Below are 19037 nucleotides of genomic sequence, written 5' to 3' on the forward strand. Positions count from 1 at the left end.
GCCATGTAGGAATATATTAGCCCAGCACCGTCACGTTCAAGTAACCGCGGCGCAGCCATCAACTCTCTTCCCTGTGGACTCGTGCCAGAAAACAAAAACGCCTGCCCCTCCGGCGGCAAGCACGCGGCGGGCTCTCGTCGCCGCCAAATCGCAGAAAAAAACAACGTCGCTCCAGTTGCCATGTCTTGCGCGAAAGCCAACAACAAACAGCACGATATATCCCGTCATGAAATCGTACACATTGGAACCATTTGCCGACGGCTCATGACAGCAGCCCGCTGCTCTTCTTCCGCCCGAGGCCCATGCTGAGGCGGCCCTTCTTCTCCTGCTTCTCGGGCAGCTCGCCGCTCTCGCTCCCCTCCGTCGTGGCGTCCGCCCCGCCCTTGTCCTTGTGGAAGAAGCTGAAGCTCTTCTTGGACATGGACTTGCTGCCGCGCTTGGACCGGTCGAGGATGCCCGCCATGCCCCCGACGGTGCCGTTGCCGTTGGTCTCCTTCTTGCGGGCCTGGTCCTCCTTGGCCGCCGTCTTCTTGCTCTCGTCGAGCACCTTTTGCAGCTCTTCCTGCTCCAGCCTGTGCGCCTGTAGTCTCTTGAGCTGGTCGTCTCGCCGCTTCTTCTCGTCTTCTTTGAGCTGCTTCTCCCGCTCCTTCTCCGCCTCCTTGGCCTGCTTCTGGGTCTCTTTTTCTGCTAGTTTTGCTGCCTTTTCTGCCGCCTCGCGTTCTTTCTTTTCGCGCTTCTTGTCTTCCTTGGTCTTTGCGTCCTGCTTCGTCGTTGGCGTCCTCGCCAGGGCGGGCACCGGGGGTACGGCGGGGCTCGAAGGAGCAGCCGCGGCCGGAGGTGCGCTCGACAAGTCTGGGGCGGTCTGGGCGTGCGCCAGCTTCGACAGCGTCTCGGGCTCAGGCGCCGGCGGCGTCGGGTGCGTGGCCTGTCGCTTCAGCGGGGCCGTGTCCGCCTTGTCGCTGTCCTCATGCGCAACGTTGGCGGCTTGCGTCGCCAGCTTGACCTCCTCCATGCCCTCCTTTTCCTGCTCCTCCCTGACCTTGTCGAAAGTCGTCTCCTGGTAGAACAAAACGTATGCCGTTGCCATGCCAGGCTTGTCTCCGAAAAAGTTGCGCACAAAGTGCTTGTCGACGGGCTCCACCATCTCGTCATCGAACAGGACCCAGCCGCGGTCCTTGGTCTTGATAATGGAAACGTAGTGGCCGTGGTAGGCGTTTCCGCCGATGTGCACCACGACCGCGTACAGCTCGTACAGGCGGTCGGGGTCCGAGGCGTCGTCGGTGGTGTTGAACATGCGTAGGTGGTACGGGTACACGACCCGGTGGAACAGCTTCTGCAGCCGGCTGTAGTCCTCCGTGTACTTGAAGCGCTTGAGATGCAGCGTCAGCACCTTGGGTAACCGCTTGACCTTCATGCGCTTCTCCGCCTCTTGCAGACCGCCGCAGTGGTCGCAGTGGAACTTGTTCCGCTCGCAGAGCATTTCCTCGGCGGAAAACTTGCGCAGGCAGGACGTGACCGAGGAATGCTCCTCGAGGTCAATCGAGAGGTCGAGGAATGTCTCATCGCGCTGCGACGCTGTCTCGCATGTCAAACACTTGGTCTCCGAGGTCAAGACGCCTTCGAAAATGTCGTGGACCCAGCCGGTACCAGGCGATCGATATCCGGTGGCGTTGTTCAGGCCGGTGCCGAGGGCGTTCTCCACCGACTGTATCAGGCCATTCTGCCGCCTGACGTCGTCGTCCTGGATCCGGCGCGCGTTTGCTTCGACGTTGGCAATAACGTCATTCAAGACTAAGCCGTAGAACTCGTGGGCGTCTTGGTGCATCGAGTTTCGGAACATTTCGTTGTCGCGCTTGAAAATCTCGAGGAACCGCTGCGGGCTCAACACGCCCGTCCGGGTGCTGCTCTCGAGGAGCGCGAGGAAGATGTCCTTGAGCCCGGTAAAGGTGCATTCGTCCATGCCGTAAGCCACGGCGTTCTCCTGCGCCAGCTCTAGGATCGGGCCCTTGAGCATCGCCTGCTTCTTCTTGTATTCGGGGGTGTCGGGCTTGTCCTCGGGCTTGACGGCGGCCGGGCCACCAACTGGTTGACCGGCGTTGATGGCCTGCCTCTGCTTCAGTACTTGGGACGTGGACGGAATCTTTTGCTTCTGTTGCGGCGCCGGCGGCGTCGGGTTCATGGGCGGTCTGATGGTGACGTGAACCTTGGGGTTCGTGCCGTTGGGGGTCTCGGCGGGCGAGTACGGTGGGTACTTGATGACGTTGTCGCGGAAGAGGTCGGAGTAGAAGAGCGCTTGGACGATGGAATTGCAGTAACTAGGTGCGTGTCAGCAGCGAGAGTCGGCTCGACGGCGATTGAACGTGTTGCAAAGCATCGTACCAAGTGTTGCCAAACTGTCGACGCGAGTCAGCCGCATGTTGCGCGAGATCAAGAGTGGTGGACGACATACGTTCTCAAAACCAAAGAAGCGGTCGCTACCGTCCTCGCGCAGCGGTCCCGCATTCTGCAGCATCTTCTCCAACGGGGTCACTTCGAGGACGATCTCGTCCTTCTTCTTTTGAAGGGCATCTTTGGCTGGCTGAGTCGTGGTGGCCTGCGCATGGAGACATTTGTCAGCGGTCGAGTGCGAGGTTGAGAGATGGCTGCGCGACGGCTCTCTGGCGAGGAGCAAAGGAATGGTAGGAGCCCAAGGACAAGTGCAGCGGCGCGGCCGCGATATCATCAAGGTAGCAGGACCCGACTTACCGAGCCAGCGCTCTTAATCTTGTTGAGGAAGCCCGCCATGCTGGGTGGTCGGTCGCGTGCCGAGTGCGGAGGCGATCCGGGGGCGCGGAGACGAGTGGATGGGCAGGTTTAATAGCTGGACAGGCGGGCAGGGTGAGCCGCGTCGGCGTCGGCAGCGAAGCGACGCCCAGTCGAGGAATACAGTCGATGATGAAGCGCCAAAGTCATTCGCGGCAAGGTGAAAAAAAAAGTTGGGACGACGAAGGGCCGGCGGCGAGCGGGATTAATCAGGAGAAGGAGGAGGAGGCGTGTCGGGTGGCAGTACGAGGGAGGACTGCGGTTGGGGAAGGACGGGCGCCGAGAGATGGGGCGCACAGGCTTGGTCGATTCCGCCCGCACCCTCACAACCCGTTGGCGTTGGAACAGGCGAGGGGGAGGTGTGCGTGTGGCTTGGTGGGAAGACGGCGGCGGAAGAGGGAGTGGAGGAGGGGGGGGGGGGGGGGGGGGGGGAGGGATTGCGGTGGCGTGGGCAGCAACAGGCGGAAGAAGCAGCGGAGAAGAAGAGTCGTTTGGCGGCGGGCGCACTGTGCCTGGGATAGCGTGAGGCAGACGGAGCAGCGCAGCGCAGCGGCTCGATTCGGTTCGGCTCGATCAGGAGACTCGGTCTGGGCCAGGCAGCAGACGAGGTTGCGTCGTCGTGCGTAGGCGGGAAACCGTGCTGTACGGTACAGTACGATGCTGGGGGCGGCGCGAGGATGATTGCGGACAAAGGGAGCGAGCGGTTGTTGGTCGTGTTGGTCGGAGGTTGAAATAGCGACTGACTGACGTGCAAGTCAAAAGTGAGGGGGAGGCGGGCGGGATCAGCGCGACGTGAATTTGCCAGAATGCGGATGGAAGGCAAGGCACGAGGTACTCTGTACTCCGTTCTGCGGGATGGGCGCGGATACCTTGGCAGACTCGGACGGAACGATTCGGGTACCGTGCAGGTACCTCGAAACTGACTCGGCGCGCAACGTGCTGCGTTGTATCACAACGTCGGAACTTTAGAGGCACGACGACAGGCGTTGCCGCTGCTGGGCAGCGCCAGTCTCGATGCCCTGCGGTGGTTGGCGGAGTGGGCGCCGACAAGGGCCTCGAGCACCCGGCAAGGCGGGCGTACTCTGTACATGCAAGGCGCGCCCAAGGGCTCAGCGCCGCCAAACCGTACTGTACCCGGAACTGTAACCACCTCACCACAAAGGAAACAGAAGTGGGAGGAGGGCACCTGGAGGATGCATCCCTCCATCCCCATCCATCGCCCCGTCCGTCCACTGGAACCCCTCCCCGCACCCCCCAGAGGCGAGCCCGAGGCCACTAAAAACGGGGGAGGAGGGGGGACCATCCATCAGCATGGAAGCACACGCAACCCCGACACGCAGCCGGCCGGGCCCCCAACAACAAATGATAGGGCCGTGCAGGCCACCGCGCAAGGTAGCAGTCGGTCCCCGGGGCGCGCCAGCACTTCCCTGCAGGCCAGGACCATGCCCGCCACGCGCTCGCCGCTGACGGCCCCCGGACACATCCCTGGAATCGTGGGCGGGCACGGTGGGGAAAAGCGACGCCGGGCCGGGGAAGGCGAGGTAAAGGTAAGCAATCAGGCAAGCAAGCGCACGGTATGGAGAACGTCGCACTCACAGTACGCACGCACTCACAGTACGCACGCACTCACACCTTAGGGTGAATTCGTTGTGGCCGTGACGAACGGGCGACGACTCGGCTCGACCATAGCTAGGCACTCACTCCTGCAGACGAGAGCGAGGCGGAGTGGCCTGCTCGAGCGCTGTGCTCGCGAAAGTCGTCGGGCTCAGGCGGCCTGTCGTTGGTGCCTAGGCTCCTTCCATCGATTGCCACGCGAGAAAGCGGTCCGCACTTTTTGGCTGCTAGCGATGCGCTACAGCACCCCAAGCAAGCCACAGTGGCACGCCGCAGGTGGGGGAGGAACACGAACCCCTGGCTGCCCGCTGGCCCCGTCCCCCCGATGATGGATCCAATTGACGGACGACCCTTGCTGCTGCAGCTGCAGCGATGGAGGAGCCGCCAGCTCTCAGCGTGGTGGTCCCTTTGCTGGTCCCCTAGCTCGTGTCTGCACCTAGACCTGGGCCTCATCAGCATGCTGTGGTGCGCTGCGCTGCGCTGCCCTTCATCACGGATACTGTGGTAATGCGTCGATTCATCCACCAGAGTCGCGCTCCGTCATGCATGTTGGGCCCTCGACGTCACGCTGGCCCGCTTAGACCACCGCCGCCAGCGCGAGCCTCCGTCCCGGGGGCCATGACGACTTGCACGCGTACGGTACGGTGAGCCTGTACGGTGAGCCTGGGCAGCTCAACGAAAGAGCCGCCCACGACTACATCCCGAGGCCAAGCCGCTGGGAGGCCTGCAAGCGACAAGCGCATCGTCGTCGCAACGCAGTAGGTTCTTACACTAATAATACTTCGCGCATATCGCCAAGCTGCAGGTGCCATGAGCTGCCGTTCCACGCCACGCCACGCCGTGCAACGCAGTGCAACGCCCACACCAGCGTTCCGGGGTTCTACGGGTAGCATCAGCCAGCACCGGCCCGGTAAAGGCCGCCGTCGAGGTCGCCGCCCGGACGGGAGCCCGAGCGCAGCACGCCGGGGGCATGGCAGGGCAGGGCGCCGGGTCTTTTGACATGGCACCCTTCAGCCCCATGGCATCTTGTGCTTCCTTTCTTTTTTTGGGCATGTCGCGCAGACGTCCCGTAAGAATTCAGGAATCGGGATTGTGCTAAATGGGTGTGCCGCACGTCACCCCCGTGAGAGGCTGACGAAGGAGCACATGCAGTCGAAACGCAGAGCGCCCAACCAACAACCCACCACTTTGTTGTCGACGATTGGTAATGGGACGCACGGGGAATTTTGTGCTGTGCTGTGCTGTACCACCTGAGCCGTGCCTCGTGCGTCTGTGAAACCGACCTTGAAGCAAAAGGTGGATTTCAAAGCATGCAGAGGTGTTGGCGACCGTGCCGTGGCCGCATTGGGCTATTACCAGCGAGCTGAACGTCATAGACACACGGCATGCCATGGCATGGCATGCGTTTGCTCTGCTTCTTGACACTTGGCGGAGAAGAGCCTCGACTTGGATACTTACCAACAGCCGCGACTTTACGTCACGAGACGGGCAGCGCAGGCTTCAGCACAGTGCATCTCATGGGACTTTCAATCACCACAGTGCTTCGTATATGTCTTCCAGATCATGGGTGCTGCAGCCATCCGCGTCCGCATCCGGGCTGCCTAGCACCGCGTTGAAAGTCAATCCTCCAGGCCCGCAGTTCCTCCCGTCGCGGAGGCTTGGCGGCGTTGCAGGTTGGTGGCACACACAGGGCAGGGCGTGGCGGCCTGGAATCTTGACCCTCCCTCCCTCTTCCTCCACGGCGGCGGCGGCCGGGACGAACAAAGACAGAGCCTTCCTTGTTTCCAGTGTTGTTCGGCCGCTCGCTCGCTCCCCAGGCGAAAGCGCCACGACCGAAGAGGGGAGGGATGCGCCCCGAGTCGCTCCCGCCACTGACCTACGTGGTGTGTGTCCCACTGCCTACAGATCACGGCACTGGCGTTTTCCCTGGAAGCTTCATTCAGCATGACGATGGCCTGACGGGCCGTGCTACCTTTTTTGCTGCCCGCGCCAAGGGCGTAGCACAACACTTGCTGAAAACCTTCACCTGGGATGCATTTCCTTCGTCATCCAATGTCACACCACAGTCCTGGCGACTGGTGATGTCTGTCCGTCGACGCGGGGCGTGGGCCGCTTGCGGGAGGCCGTGCGCAAATAGCCCCCGCGGGTCACTCCATGTGGCGTCCGGGGACTCGGGCGATTCGCCCGCCTAACAACGCTTCGGTGATGATCCTCCCTGTTTGCTTTGGTTTCGAGAGCGAGGCGAAACACAATGCCTCTTGTCCGTCCGGGAGGCAGATCGAACGGGGAAGGCAGCGACGACGAGCAATGAGGCAGGCCGCTGGACAGTAATGCACAGACAAACGTGTCCCCGATCTTCAGGCGGGCAGGGAAGGCAGGCCTGGAGCTACTGTACAGACAAGCAGACGAGCAGACGACACCAGCCAGCCAGCCAGCCAGCCCTCCAGGCGTCCAGAGTCCAGACAGGCATCCTATCACGGCGGCGCCCCCTCCCCCAGTGCAGCCGTCGATTCGGTCCGTCCTCGTCCCCCTCCCTCCCTCCCTCACCTCTCTCCTTGGCCCTCCTCACTGCTGGAGGCGGGGACGCAGCTTCTCGCTGGCCAATGCCCGACGTGCACACGCCTGTTCCGCCAGCCCGGCTTTGCCTCTCCCCTCCATCCAATCCTCAACCACCGCTGCTGGCTGGCGGGCTGTCGCTGTCCCCCTGCCCAGAACTGTGGCGCTGCAGCTTCGGAGCAGTTGTGCCGTCTTGGCCTCTGGAGGGGCATGACGAACAGATGCGCGTCGTCGCTGGATGACGACGGCAGGTGGTGGTGGAGGGTGCGCACTGCGCGGTCCGTATCAGATTATCAATCAATATTGTGATCGAATCTGGGGGCAGGGCTGTCGACGCAAGTGATGCTGCTGCTGCTGCTGCTGCATGCCTTTGTTCATGCACGAGTCGCCACCCAACCTCAACTCGCATGTTGCAACTATGAACTTTGCGATACAGTACTGTACAGTACCTCTTACACTCAGAGAGCTGCACAGTCTTGTACAGTACCGTACAGTAGTATGGACGCCAGACCGATATGCAGCAGTAATATCACGACGTCAACACCATCCAACAACAACACGTTACCGCCCGCCCTGCCCGGCCGACTTCTGTCCTTGCTCTCTTTGCTTAGCACGGCTCTGCGGCTTGCCATGACTGTACAGCGTCACCTCGCCTTGGACCGGGCGCTTGGGAGCACAGTCCGCGATCCAGTAGTCCCAGTGAATGTCGCAGGGCGTACCGAGGCTCGGACACTGAGGATGATTCGAAACAACTCCCATGTTAGCTAGCTCGCTCCACCTCCTCGTACAGTGAAAGCCTATGCGCGCCCCTCGTAGGAGGAATCTCTACTGTTCGGCCGACGCAGAAAGGGGGAGGAAGGGGGAGGAAGGGGGCCGAGGATACATACCCGGCTCGGTCTACCACACGGTATAATGACGACGGTTTGGTCCACGTACGTGTGCTCGCCGTAGCCGACGAGGTTCGGGGGCGAGCGGCCGAGGCAGTGGTTCATCGCGGTGCAGGTCTACGGACGAGGAGCCAAACGGTCAGAAACCCATCATCTCGTCAAGCGGACATGTATCGGGCATGAATGTGGTGAACGTCGATGTGTTATTGAACTCACCCCCCTGACGATGGTCCCCGTGCCCGTGTCATTGCAGTCATCTGGCTGGTCGTAGTACGGCGGGTAAAGGTCCGCTCGGCGGTGCGGCGGGAGAGGTGCTGGCGTCATGTTTGCCGCGTCGAAGAGCTCTCTCTCTCTCTCTCTGCTTTTCTCTGTCCTGTACTGTACAGACAGACAGGCAGACAGCCTGGTTAATTCAATGACGAGAATCTGGTAAGCAGCGCGCCAGAGATGGGAAGAGAATGAGAAAGAGAGACAGGAGCAGAGCGTCTATTCAACTGCAACATCTGTTAAATACTTGCAACTAAATATGGGTGCCGCCACGTGCCAGACTTGCCATCGAGGACTCCCTGCTATACCATTCTTAGTATGCACACGAGTTCTTTGGCTGATGCATCTCTTCCAGGCCGCGGGCGTCGTCACTCCATCCACTTGACCATGCATTAAAGAACGATTCTCGCTGGACGTAGAAACGTGGTTCTTGCGTGAGGTTTATCTAATATGTATGTAAGTGCGCGCACCACGTCGGGCCGCGCTGGCTGCAGAACCGCTGTCCCGACCTCACGATGGCCAGTTCGTCGTTTCACACGCACGCACGGGGCGAGACAGACACGGGTATCGGCCATTCGGAGACTGGAGGCTCGTCGGGCCGGAATGCGCACTACGAGGGTTTCAGATTTTCATCGACCATGTGTGCCACGAGGATACGCATGCAGGTTCTCGTGTGCATGTGTGACACGCTGCGGCGCGCCTAGGCGTCAAGCACGGGGCACGAATGTCAAAAATGAGTGCGTTGATGGCGATGCCGACGCAGGTATAAAGATTGATACAAAGAACCGTTGACAAAAGTCCAACAGCCACCACCTTGTGTGCGTGTGTACGTGTACGGATACTACCTTACTACTGCCATTGCTGCTGCTACTACTACAACATGTCGTCCCTGAAGGGGATCCGCCGCCGTCAAGGCCGCAAAAGAGTTTCGGAACTGTGACGGCTCGACTCACCTCAGCTCGTGCTGCTGCCCTCACTTCTGCTCCGCCGCCGGCGGAGGAGGACCGCCCGTCGTGGGCAGGCCCATGAAGATCTTGAAATAGTCCTGCGCACATGGGCGTCAGTAAAGGGACGGACCGTGAAACAAGAAAGGGAGCAGAGTTCAACTTACATAAATCATCCACTGCAGGCCGGTCAGGGTGCCAATCATGACAATTCGGACGGGGAGGCCGTTCCAGAGCCCCCCGAAGCCAATGTCCTTGTAGATGCGGCCCATGGCGCTGCCAAAGGCCTCGCCGGGCTCGCGGTAGGCGTTGAGCTTGCTGACCATGACGTCGGCCGGGTGGGAGACGATGGCGCACAGGATGCCGGCGAGGTAGCCGCCGGTGAAGGAGACGCCCGTCTGGGCGGCCTTGCCGTAGTCGCTCTTCTGCCCGGGCAGGCGGTCGTAGATCTTCTCGACAATGGTCTCGAACGAGGCAAACTTCATCATGGTGTAGGGGATCTGGCGGCCCCAGAGCGGGTACAGGCCCTTGTAGAGGCCCGCCCAGCCCTCCTTGCCGCGGACGGTGCTGATGCCGTGCAGCGTGCCCGTATAGGGGTTGGGGATGACGCCCTGCATGCGCACCTTGACGGCCTCGAAAGGGCACAGCGCAATGTCGGCGAGGAACTCGGCCGATGCGGATGCGGCCAGGTACAGGCCCGTCTTGTACTTGTAGGCGGCCTCGGGCCCGGCCATGTCCGAGTACGTCTTCTTGAAGTACTCGTACCAGCCGTACTTGAAGGCGCCCTGCGCGCTGTAGCCGAAGAAGGTCGGGCTCCAGCCGGTGAAGATGCCGCGGAGGCCCTCGGCGCGGTAGACCTTGCCCCAGGCCTGGAAGTTGCTCGTGTACAGCTTCGAGTCGACCTGGCGGCGCGTCTTGACGAGGTCGAGCGGCGTGACGGCCGTGTGGGTGAGGCCCTAGAGCGGGGGACGCGAAGCAAAAACGGTAAGACGGGAGCGTTCGCCATCGATTGGGGACAAACAACATGGCCCCGGGGGTCCGGACCCGGACATATGGGATGCAGTGAGCAGTATGATTCGTGATACTGTCACCACCGCGCCTATATGCCCGAGGGCAGCTGGGGCCGGGGGGTGGGCACACTTACACATGCGAGCATGCCGCCAAAGGTGCAGGCGGCGTAGTACTTGCCCGTGTACAGCTCAATCTTGCCGGCCTTGGCCTGGGCCTTTGCGCTGACCTTTTCAAACTCCTTGGTGGCCTCGTCGCCGATCTTGTGCGCCTTGTCCTTGGCGTTCTCGACGACGGAGAAGGCGCCGTAGAGCTCCGGGCGGGCCTGGAGCGGCGTGGGCCGGCCCATGGGGCTGTAGACGGAGCCCCGGAGGGTGTCCGCCTTGGGATACAGATGCGACATGGCGGCGTTGGGCTGCTGGGTAGGCAGGCGAACTGGAGCTGGTCGCGACGACGAGGGGATTTGAGTAGAGTCTGGGGTAGCGACAGGTCAGTCAGTCAGTCAATTGCCGACGATTGGGGCAGCAGTGATACAGGCGCTAGATGCTGGCGATGCGCCTCAGCTCCTCGTCAGGGCCTCAATGCACCGATGCATCCGCCCTGCGATGCGTCACAGGAAAAGGGAGCTCGCGCGACTCACTCACCTCTACTCACAAGCTACCAGAGCTGCAGCGACACGGAACTGTCGTCGGGTAGGTATCGGTCCAGCCAGGGAAGATGTCAATGGCACAAAGCCTACACGGACGATGGCAGTGCGCAGTACGGCAGGCAAGAGTCGCGACCTCTGATTGACGTCAGCAGACTCTAGAGGCTGGAGATGAAAAGATGAGGCGCAAAAGATGGTGTGCACGAGAGGAGGAGGAGGTGAGCAGGAGCGTCCGGGGTTAACGGGCTCTCGAGGTACGAATCGAGGTGTACCTGCGACATTTGATGCGCTCCTGGTGCAGCGCGAAGGAATGGACAAATGGGGGGGTTCGGGTTCTTGGGGGTGTGACCGGGAGGGTGACATCATCTCACAGCCTCATATCGCCGTTTATGCCTGAGGTGCTTTTTTGCCTTTCTTTTCGCGAGCAAGGAGAATTCTGTCGTCGTTCCAATTGGAGTCGAGCGCAATTGTAATTTTCGCAGGCGTGCTCGTTGTCGTTGTAGACCTCGACGCTGCGAGGCAGACAGCTTGCATCTCACGATGCTGCTGCACAGGCGTGTGCGGGTGGGTTGCCGGCGCCTTGTTGCCGGCCGGCCGCGACATGTAAACAATGGGGCCTCGCTCGAATTCGCTCATCTGCGGCAAACTGAAGGGGCAAACGCCGACTAGTTGACCGCCATGGAGCCGGGCCATTATCGCAATGTGACTCAGTCTACGGAACACGGCCCGGGTCAGGGGCTTTCGGAATCCACACGTCTTACTTGTACGTGGTAGTTTGGAGCTACAACAACAAGGCAAGCATTGGGAGCAGCAAAAGTGGACTTCAAAGCGCAACTTGTAGCTTACACGCCGTACCGCAGCACTGGTCACGAGTCACGTACCCTTGCATCTCCTAGAACCTGGGTATTGCTTGTCTGGTTTGCTATGCCATAGCACTACCAAGTCGCTGAGCCAAGGCAGCTCGAACATATTTCCCCGATCGGCTCGTTGGGATCGACTCGACAAAAGAGACCTGCCCGCAAGTCAGTCAAGAGCACTTAGTACGGTTCGCTGCACGTCGTCCGAAGAACCACCAACGGTTAGTATCCAGGGGCGACAGGGCTCACCGTCTTTGGAACTTTGAAATGGACCGACTGCTGGCGAACAAAGCGCTTAATATCCAGAGGGCGTAGATGGTATCCTGGCTTCACGACTACGGCCACTCCTGCATGCCCAGCTCAGCATTGCTCCACAGCGGGCCGGCACGAGACCTCGAAGCAAGGTAACCACTTACCGATGTCCTCTCCGTATGTGTCATCGGCCACCTTGAAGCACGCGACCTCCTGAACAGCTTCGTGTGCAAGAACGATATGCTCAATGTCTAGTGGGCTAATCTTTTCTCCGCCCTTGTTGATCATGTCCTTGGTTCGCCCGGTAATATGGAGACGGCCGTCGGCGCGGAGGCTGCCCAGGTCACCCGTCCGGAAGAAGTCATCGTGGAAGGAGTTAGCGTTGGTCTCGGGGTCGTCTAGGTAACCTGAGATGACACAAGGACCACGGACACAGACCTCACCAGTGCACCCAGGTACACTGGTGAGCTGAAACGACTCGTTCGCGTCTGGTACGCGAATCTTGACTTCCAGTTCATCAGGTACGGGGAAGTGGCCGGGAAGGCGGCTCGAGCCATCAAGGCGGTTACAGAAGACGGCTTGTACCGTCTCCGTCATGCCGTACCCTTCCAGAACTGGGCAGTTCAGGGTGCGTTCCAACTCTGTCATCAACACGGCCGACATACTGCTCCCGCCCGACCGCGCGAAGCGGATGGTCAACCCCTCGACTGGCCTCGGAAAGGACAAGAGCAACCGGTGCATGGTGGGCACTGCGTGGTACCAGGTGGCGCCCAAGTCCCTGAACTGGTGCCAAAAGTTGCCTGACAGTGAGCGAGGGATGATGGCACATCCACCCGCGGCGAGAGCGCAGAGAAGGGACGAACACGTGCCTCCGACGTGAAAGAAGGGCGCCACAATCATGGCGCGATCAGTCGGGAGTAGAGAGTGTGCCTCTACCAATATACGGACCGATGCGAGTATCCTGGCGTGCGTCAGGCCAACGGCTTTGGGCAAGCCCGTGGTGCCGCTGGTGTAGTGGAGGAGCACGACATCATCCGGCCGGACTTCCTCCGGCGTCACAACGGCGGCCGAAGAGATAGGGGTGTGGCCTTGCGCATCGTGGCGGAGAAGAACCTGTTGGACGTCGTCGCCCCAAGTGCAAAGTAACACCGGGATGCCCAAAGCCGTCGACGCATTGGTCATTGGCCTCCGAGATTCATCGTCGGGGACTATGGCGCAGCGCGGCTGCAGGCGTTGAAGCATCTGCTTCTGTTCAGCCTCTTTGGCGTCTGGGTTGAGGGGCACGACGACGGCTCGCTGGCGGGCGAGAGCGAGAAAAACGACGACGAACTCGGGACCATTGGGAAGAGCGACGGCGACGCGACTACCAGCAGCAATACCCAGTCGAGCGAGTGATCTTTGGGCATGCAGCACAAGTCCGTCAAGTCGCCTATACGATAGCTGCACTGTACCGGTCGCCGTCCCGGGGGCGGGCGGGACGATGATGGCGGGAGTATCTGGGCCCGGAGAGGGCAACAGGATCAGGTCGGGCCGCAGCATGGTGAACAGCGCTGATGGAAGAGAGGCGGTGGAAGTGGCGTGCAAAGCAGGAACAGCCGTGGAAGCAACTTGGCCGGGCCCCAGATATAGCTGGCCAACCTCCTTTCCCTTCTATCAAGGCGCTTAAGCGCTCTCAGGGGAAACAAGACCACGAATGCGCGTACGAGTACTCGCCCTGGTCGAGGCCCTCGGCCTGCCCGAAGGATAGTCGAACTGGTCATGCCTGCACAAGGTGCATTTCGAAAGTCGGTCTGCAAGCTGAAGCCGGCCGTCTGCATGTGATTGCAGGGCGCTGGATGCATTGGACCCCGCCAGCGAGCTGAAAGTAGACGGAGGAAATGTGACGGCAGTCGTGATGACAGTCACATCGGGCTGTCTTTGTGGAACTTGTAAGTTGGAGTGGCGGCGGTGGTATGCAAGAGCAAAAGGCTTCAGGCTGCCGTGGAGGCATTGAGGGGTTGCTCTCGAATCTCGAAAGCTTTCGCGGCAGGTGCGAGCCGCCAACGCACCTGCCCCCTGATCCTCGACACTCCTCCTCTCCTCGCCTTGCCTCCCCTGCCCTTGTCTCGACACGGCCCAAATTACCACCTCCACGCACCGAACCGTACTGGGTCTCCAAAAGTAACGTCCATTGATGGCGCAACACGTCGACTGGCAATGCAAGCTTGTGTGGCAGGGAGGCGGCCCGCGGCGGTATATAAACACGCCCGTCGCAGGTGAAGGTCCGCGCCTCCTTACTCCGTGAACCAGAGAAATCCCAGTCTCACAAGGCGACCAGCGTCATGGAAGATCAGCTGCGCCACATTTGGGCTAATGTCCTCTCCCTCACACCCGAGGAGATTGGCACCGACGACAATCTGTTCGAGTGTAAGTCCTGAGGCAATCATCTCACGTCCAGGGCTAACACGATTGCATAGTGGGAGGGGACTCTGTAAGCTGCCCCGAGAAACGACAGTAACCAAAGCCAACCATGAAACGTACAGGTCAAGGCCATCCTTATCATGGCCCAAGCAGCCGAAATTGGGGTGTACTTTGACGTAAAGACCCTGTATGCCAGTGAGTGTCGCCTGAAGACGGTTGACGCAATACAGTTGCTGATCGCATCACGTCCGACTCGGATCAGATCCGACTGTTGCCGCTCTGTCAAAGGTGGTTGGTCAAAGCGGCACCACTCCCGGCAGCCGTGACTCCCTCACCGAGCCTGTCAGCCAAGACCGACTGCTGCGGCGCGTCCGATGCCGGGTGGCGGATCTGGGCATCACACCAGCCAGCGTGCTGAATGCCGCAAGAATGCGCGATGACCAAGGTGGATCCTCCCGGTTCTACAGATGCTGCATTGGTTAGCTGACGATACTCGCCTATTATTCTGCAGTCGACTTTGTTCACATGTCCGCACGTGGCGGCATCGGGGCCTCGCCGACATTCATCTACCAGGTCCAGGGGCAAGGCGTCGAGGAGAAGCTTCGTCGAGCCGTTACTGTGCTGACACTGAAGCATCCGATGCTGCGCACTACGTTTGTCGACGTGGATGGCGAGTGGTTCCAGGTGCTATTGGCAGATGCCTCCCCAACCTTGGAAATGCGTTCCGGTCCCATTCGCGAGTACGCGAGTGAAGCCAGTACGAGAGTCATTACCGCGGGCGACTCAACAGCACACTACGCGCTTGTCGACGACCGTGGAACTACTTTCTTTAGCTTCTCCGTTTTGCACTGCTTCTTTGATGGCTTCTCCCGCACGCTCGTCGAACACGATCTGGTCGATGTCCTCGAGAACCCGGAGGCATTCGCTGAGCAGCAGGCTGAACGCCTCTGGTACGGTGACTTGGCGAGGCGCTTGGACACGGGTCTAGATGACGCAGCTGCAGCTGCTTTCTGGCAGCGATACCTCGAGGGCAGCCAGCTCGAGACCATCTACCCTTGCCGTGGCGAGCTGGGGACGGTGCCGATGCGACGGTTGGACAAGTCTCTATACGCCACGTTGTCCATGGACGTGTTGCAGCCTCGGGGACGCCGGTTCCACCTGGCAACGGCCATCACGACAGCGTGGGCCCTGGCATTGATGCATCGGTCGGGCTGCAGCGACGTCACCTTCACGCTGCTGACCCTGGGCCGACTGTATCAGTTCGAGGCGATCGACCGCCTCGTGGGCTTGCTAGTCAAGGACCGCCCTTTTCGGCTGCAGGTACAGGACCGTACTAGGAGTGTAGAGTCTGTCATGACTGGTGTCCAGGAGGACCTTGTGTCCGCTGGAGAGTACGAGCATGGACCTCGCTGGCCAGGCAAGCCTCGCGTGCAGTCGTACGTCAACATCAAGATCGGTGGGTCAACTATGGCACCAACGGTCGTCGACGGACTCGAGCTGAGCCCGCGACGGGACCTCGAGCGTTGGGAAAGCGAGACACAGTACGCCGTGTATCTCGAGATGAAGCCGGTCGCGGAGGGCAGCTGTTTCGAGATGCGATATCGCTCTTCACTCCTCGACGAAACGCAGGCAGGGGCACTGCTGCAGCAATTTGTGGCGCTGCTGGAACGAATTGGCGGGTCTTCGGAAGCAGCGACCGTAGCTGATCTGCTCGACGGGCCGTCGGGCCCGGGGCCGTCATCGTTACACTGAGTCTGTGGTGTATGGAGTCTATGGACTTGTGCGCCAGGTCAGGGGTCAGGGTCCAGTCCGGGATGCAGAGTCGAAGGGATGGAAGGTCCACGCAGAATCCGGTCCGATGCAGAGTGTGATTAAGAACTTTCAGCCGCAGTGAACTTCAGCCGACCACTTGCACAAGCTGCATAGTCAGGATTCGAATCGCTCGTGACGCGACGATGAGGATAGGCTCGACCGGCTTGGGCCGCAAAATGGAACGACACAAACAGAAAGCTTGCCTATGGCTTGTCCCACGCTCGTCGCTGCAGCTGACCCCTCAGCTCGGTCCTTGTCTGACGGTCATCAGCGACACACAGTCCGTCCGGTCTCCGGCTGTCATCGGCTGTCGGTGACGACGGCCAAGGTGAGCCCGACCGACGTTTGCTGAGACAGGCTGCCGTGTAAGTCGCACACGGCGCCGCGGCGAGCTGTGTGCTGCCCCTGTTGCCCTTCGCATTGCCGTGTAACCCGGCTCGCCGCAGACGAAGCCCGCCTCTCACCCGCCTTGTCATAATGATAGAAGCCTCGGTGATGGCCCATGAGAACGACGAAGACGTCCCCGGACAGTGGTACTTAATAAACAGCCCGACGATCCACATCCTGTTGCATCGCCTCACTCATCTTGGCAGCCCAACTGAGTTACGTCGTGCTTCCGCGCTGCGTCTCATCTCCGACCCATCATGGGCGTTCCCGAGTCACCCATCCCGAGCTTCGCGCGGGGCCTTGCCGTGGCGGCCCTCCCAACTATTAGCTACCGCGCCCTCGTCGATGGCGATGCTGGCGAGACAGCCAAGCTGCTGTCGGTCTCGACCAGCGAGGGCTTCTTCTACCTTGACCTCCAGGGGGAGGGCGAGCCGGCGGCAACGCTCGCCAACGTCGATCGCATATACCGGTTTATGCGGTCCTGGTTCAACCAGTCGGCAGAGACGAAGCTCCAAAGCTTGCAGTCCAACTACCTAGACGGGTACGCCTGAGAGAACCCAGCGAGACACCCAGGAGCATCAGACCCTGACCCTGACCCTCCTGCAGCTACAAGGCGACCGGGTTCTTTGCCGGGCCATACGACGGCACCCGCGATGCGTACGAAAGCCTCAAGGTGGGTGTGCCGCTCTTACGAGAATCCCTGACCCTATCCAATGCTTTTGCCTCGGCGACCCCCTGCTTCCTCTTTTCTCCTTCCACCACAGCCACATCTGATCTTGGTTCACGGGCCGGGGGCTAATAAGCGGTCCGCGCCTCCCAGGTCTCGCACAAGTCGCTGGACGCGGCGAGCGAGCCTCTCGTGGCTGACGTCCAGTCGCACCGGGGCCTGTTCGAGACGTACCTGGGGCAGGCCAACGGCATCGCGCGGCAGCTCCTCTCGTCCCTCTCGTCAGCCATGTTCCTGACCGGGCGGGAGCGGTTCGAGGCCTCGCACGAGACGAGCGCCGACTCCAACTCGACGCTCGTGCTGCTGCGCTACCCGTACGTGCCGCCGGCGCTGCGCTCCCAGACGGTCGGGCACAACAAGCACACCGACATTGGCAGCATCACCGTCCTCTTCACCGACCAGTGGGGCCTGCAGGTCATGGCCGCCGACACGCAGCGCTGGGAGTACGTGCCGCCGCGCGCAGGCTGCGCTGTCATCAATGTGGGCGACTCACTGCGCTTCCTGTCGCGCAAGAGGCTGCGCTCGTGCCTCCACCGCGTGGTTCCCGTAGATGGGCAGACGGGCGACCGGCACACTATCGCGTACTTTCTTCGCCCGGACAACCGCGTCTCCTTTGTGGACAGCAACGGGGAGCTCGTCACGGCGGAGCGCTGGCACGACGTCAAGTACGAAGTGTTTCGCGCCACGCACGACGAGCAGCGCCGCGATACGGTCCTCACGGGCGGGCTGGAGCCTGTGGACATGGAGGCACCTGCCGCGGGCTGAGGGAAGAGTAGCGGCGTAGGTATCACAAACAGACCGGCCAGGCGGGTCGTCGAGTTTCACGTCGGGGTCGACGGGCAGGGGTTCAGTCGGGTGAAAAGTCGCCGTCGAGGCTTGTCCTATGTAGAGTCAGAGTCAGAGTCAGAGCCTCTTCACACACAACTGTTTCCATTCCCCGAGTGCTGAGCGGGGCCAAATCTCGCGAGCCCCGAGAGTTGTAGTCCGTACGACCGTACGCGTAACCCGAAGCCGTATGATAATATCCCATGTCTCTTGGCTCCCCCCCCCCCCTGAGGCAGAAACCAGCCTGCCCACAACTGCGACAGAGTGAGGCTCAGTCTCGGAACTCATCGGCCACCAACCCATCATCGTAGCTCTTACCAGCTTTCAGCTGATCCTCCTTCAGGCTGTTGAGTCTTCCCTCGTGAGCGGCCCACCTCCCGTGCGTGGTGGTTGCGCACCGGGCGGGCGGGTTGGCCGTGCGGTCCCTGCCTGAGTTGCTGCCTGACAACAGACGCAGTGCTGAACCCCCTCCCTCCCTCTCCCGTCCTTCTCTCTCCGCACGGCGTGGCAAACCTCAGCTATGTAATAACCCAGTACACCTGAAGAAACGGGCCGAGCTCTCAAAGCTCCCAACATGGCGGTGCTTCCCTCGTCCGCGGCACGGGCGGGCGGGCGCGTGGTGAGTGGTTCGACACCAGCACCCGTCCGGTACAGTGTTGATTCGCAACGCCCACTCATGGGGCGGACATGGGCACACGCCCGAAGCATGTCGACTGTGGATGAGCCCGCGGCCGGGTCGGCGGGGCCGGGTAGCCAGCTGCCGCTGTTGCCCGTTGGTTTGTCAACAACGGCAAAGAGATGCGGTTCGTTCCGTGGGATGGGGCGTCCGAGGGTGCGGGGAGTGTTGGTATATAGGATGGATGGATGCGCGGCGGGTCCGGGTCCGGCGTCGTTACGAAGGGTGGTAAGCTGGTGCTTGGCCAACGGCCCTTGATCGACGGAGGCGGCTGTGATTCACTGCTTGATATGGTTTGTCCCATCTGCAGTCGTGTAGGCGGACTTGTCTTCCTGCTTTTCTCTCCTTTAATTCTTCGTCGTCAGCAGTCGCAGCCG

General features: G+C 60.9%; 5 protein-coding genes across 5 annotated transcripts; 2 read left to right on the forward strand and 3 right to left on the reverse strand.

Annotated features, from left to right (window-relative positions):
- Positions 1 to 262: 262 nt before the first annotated feature.
- On the reverse strand, positions 263 to 2784 carry PLICBS_007062 (uncharacterized protein; the record flags this gene model as incomplete). The annotated part of the gene is made up of 4 exons (XM_018320457.2): positions 263 to 2315; positions 2380 to 2393; positions 2450 to 2593; positions 2746 to 2784. The coding sequence occupies 4 exons, from the start codon at positions 2782 to 2784 to the stop codon at positions 263 to 265; spliced, it is 2250 nt and encodes a 749-aa protein (XP_018180354.1).
- A 6315-nt stretch (positions 2785 to 9099) lies between these two features.
- Positions 9100 to 10481, reverse strand: PLICBS_007063 (uncharacterized protein; the record flags this gene model as incomplete). The annotated part of the gene is made up of 3 exons (XM_018320459.2): positions 9100 to 9171; positions 9238 to 10026; positions 10215 to 10481. 3 exons carry the CDS (start codon positions 10479 to 10481, stop codon positions 9100 to 9102), a joined length of 1128 nt encoding a protein of 375 aa, XP_018180356.2.
- Positions 10482 to 11803: 1322 nt separating this feature from the next.
- Positions 11804 to 13372, reverse strand: PLICBS_007064 (putative NRPS-like protein biosynthetic cluster; the record flags this gene model as incomplete). The annotated part of the gene is made up of 2 exons (XM_065601109.1): positions 11804 to 11928; positions 11998 to 13372. The coding sequence occupies 2 exons, from the start codon at positions 13370 to 13372 to the stop codon at positions 11804 to 11806; spliced, it is 1500 nt and encodes a 499-aa protein (XP_065457181.1).
- Positions 13373 to 14154: 782 nt separating this feature from the next.
- Positions 14155 to 15985, forward strand: PLICBS_007065 (putative Hybrid PKS-NRPS biosynthetic cluster; the record flags this gene model as incomplete). Its single annotated transcript, XM_018320460.2, has 5 exons — positions 14155 to 14239; positions 14290 to 14303; positions 14356 to 14428; positions 14496 to 14678; positions 14745 to 15985. 5 exons carry the CDS (start codon positions 14155 to 14157, stop codon positions 15983 to 15985), a joined length of 1596 nt encoding a protein of 531 aa, XP_018180357.2.
- A 704-nt stretch (positions 15986 to 16689) lies between these two features.
- Positions 16690 to 17924, forward strand: PLICBS_007066 (uncharacterized protein; the record flags this gene model as incomplete). The annotated part of the gene is made up of 3 exons (XM_018320461.2): positions 16690 to 16973; positions 17039 to 17105; positions 17253 to 17924. 3 exons carry the CDS (start codon positions 16690 to 16692, stop codon positions 17922 to 17924), a joined length of 1023 nt encoding a protein of 340 aa, XP_018180358.2.
- Positions 17925 to 19037: the final 1113 nt, after the last annotated feature.

The sequence above is a fragment of the Purpureocillium lilacinum genome (genome assembly GCF_023168085.1).
Source record: "Purpureocillium lilacinum CBS 284.36 DNA, scaffold_5, whole genome shotgun sequence".
Taxonomy (NCBI): domain Eukaryota; kingdom Fungi; phylum Ascomycota; class Sordariomycetes; order Hypocreales; family Ophiocordycipitaceae; genus Purpureocillium; species Purpureocillium lilacinum.